General features: G+C 45.2%; 1 protein-coding gene across 1 annotated transcript in view; it reads right to left on the bottom strand.

Moving 5' to 3' along the window:
• The window catches only part of LOC308331759 (regulating synaptic membrane exocytosis protein 2-like), a gene marked incomplete at its 5' end in the record, with an annotated part of 53447 nt that overhangs the window by 27721 nt on the left and 23226 nt on the right, over positions 1-2500 (bottom strand). Inside the window, 2 exons of the mRNA XM_080787249.1 lie at positions 810-1660; positions 1919-1966. Coding sequence (XP_080643375.1) covers positions 810-1660; positions 1919-1966 — 899 coding nt within the window. The remainder of the gene's footprint in view (positions 1-809; positions 1661-1918; positions 1967-2500) is intronic.

Raw genomic sequence — 2500 nt, 5'->3', positions numbered from 1 at the left:
ACAGACAGACAGACAAATAGTGAATATTTGTCAAGTGGGTTCACCACTAAAATTGTAATGACATTTTCTCAGACCTGAAACCCAGTAATGTTTTTTATACTTTTATTACTCTATCCATGTCGAACACTTTCTGTCGTTAGAAAAGATCAGTGCTCGATAAGCGAGCGTCAGCAAACTCCAGACGGGAAAAACACAACGCACTGGGTGGGAAACTGCCAGGAGTTCAATGGCATACTGGCCAGTCAATGCGAGCCAGCTGGACCAGCTATACGAACAAACAATTTCTAAACTATTGCAAACTTTGTCAAATAAAATGTCCAGGAAAATAAAAGAAGACATATTGTAACAGTTTTCTGCCATGTTGCTTTTCATTGTACACACCGTGTATAATTGTATTGAGGTATATGCGTAAGTGCTCGTTTCTCTCCAATAGTCTGTTATATCGAAAGACAACCAATTATCGCGATACTGCCGAGTCTGAAACGATAGCTGGCGCCGTTCAGATGCCTTGGTAAAATGACAGTGTGCACATCAAGAAAGAATAATTTTGAAAAGGTGTGATTTGTTGTCATTTACTGTATGTTCCTGAACCCATTCAATGACAAAGGTATATCAGTCGTTAAATAAGTAAATAAATAGTGTTCGTTATTAGCTCGTGAAGCTGGCTCTCATTGACTGCAATGCGTTCCATCAAACCTCCGGTTTAAGCTTGCCTCCCATGTGCGTAAATGGTGCATTCCCACGCCAAGTGCTTCCCTTCCTTTCCTTGCAGTCAGGAAGGAAGTGTGGAGGAAGTGAGGTCGCTGTACCTGCGGTCAGGCAGGAAGTAGAGTTTGACGTAAGGGTTGCGAGGTCGTCCGTCCTCCCGGACTGGAAGATCTTTAGCGCCGAGAACCGTCACGATGAGATGGTGACCCACCGTATCGTAACACAGCTTCACCTGAAACACAAGAACGGTCACGATGAGATGGTGACCCACCGTATCGTAACACAGCTTCACCTGAAACACAAGAACGGTCACGATGAGATGGTGACCCACCGTATCGTAACACAGCTTCACCTGAAACACAAGAACGGTCACGATGAGGTGGTGACCCACCGTATCGTAACACAGCTTCACCTGAAACACAAGAACCGTCACGATGAGATGGTGACCCACCGTATCGTAACACAGCTTCACCTGAAACACAAGAACCGTTACGATGAGATGGTGACCCACCGTATCGTAACACAGCTTCACCTGAAACACAAGAACCGTCACGATGAGATGGTGACCCACCGTATCGTAACACAGCTTCACCTGAAACACAAGAACCGTTACGATGAGATGGTGACCCACCGTATCGTAACACAGCTTCACCTGAAACACAAGAACCGTCACAATGAGATGGTGACCCACCGTATCGTAACACAGCTTCACCTGAAACACAAGAACCGTTACGATGAGATGGTGACCCACCGTATCGTAACACAGCTTCACCTGAAACACAAGAACCGTTACGATGAGATGGTGACCCACCGTATCGTAACACAGCTTCACCTGAAACACAAGAACTGTTACGATGAGATGGTGACCCACCGTATCGTAACACAGCTTCACCTGAAACACAAGAACGGTCACGATGAGATGGTGACCCACCGTATCGTAACACAGCTTCACCTGAAACACAAGAACGGTCACGATGAGATGGTGACCCACCGTATCGTAACACAGCTTCACCTGAAACACACGCACGCACGCACGCACGCACACACAATATAGTGTATTTATAAAGCACATTTAACACTTATGCCAGCGTTCTTCAGAATAAAGGCGTGTGCCAAGCAGATGGGCAGATTTTACTCTGAAAAGCAAAAGCAAAAATTCCAAAACTATAATATCCAATCAATAAATCAATCAATCAATCAATCAATTTACCTGGACTCTTGCTACCAAAGATGTGTTCCTTCTGATAAGGGCTGGACTCTGTGGACAGAAAAACACACATTGTTTACATTGTGAATACAACTTAAGAACAGTTATTGACTTACGCTGGGAACCCACCAAAGAAAAGTGTGCAGGCGTGACTGTTCTCGTCAAATCACTGACCAGACTACAGCGGGATGTCTGGTCAGTGCATTTAAACCACTGACCAGACTACAGCGGGATGTCTGGTCAATGCATTTAAACCACTGACCAGACTACAGCGGGATGTCTGGTCAATGCATTTAAACCACTGACCAGACTACAGGGGGATGTCTGGTCAATGCATTTAAACCACTGACCAGACTACAGTGGGATGTCTGGTCAATGCATTTAAACCACTGACCAGACTACAGCGGGATGTCTGGTCAACGCATTTAAACCACTGACCAGACTACGGCGGGATGTCTGGTCAATGCATTTAAATGAGAAATGTGCGAGGAGGACAAGCGAATAGTTAAAGAAAGTTTAAATAATCACCACATGTGTGGGTGTATCCGCGTATCCTAGGGCTTTAAGCAACTCGTCGACTATTCA

This window comes from Protomyctophum bolini (assembly GCF_963924005.1).
Source record: "Protomyctophum bolini genome assembly, chromosome: 17".
Lineage (NCBI taxonomy): Eukaryota > Metazoa > Chordata > Actinopteri > Myctophiformes > Myctophidae > Protomyctophum > Protomyctophum bolini.
This window is presented reverse-complemented; position numbering and strand designations above follow the sequence as displayed.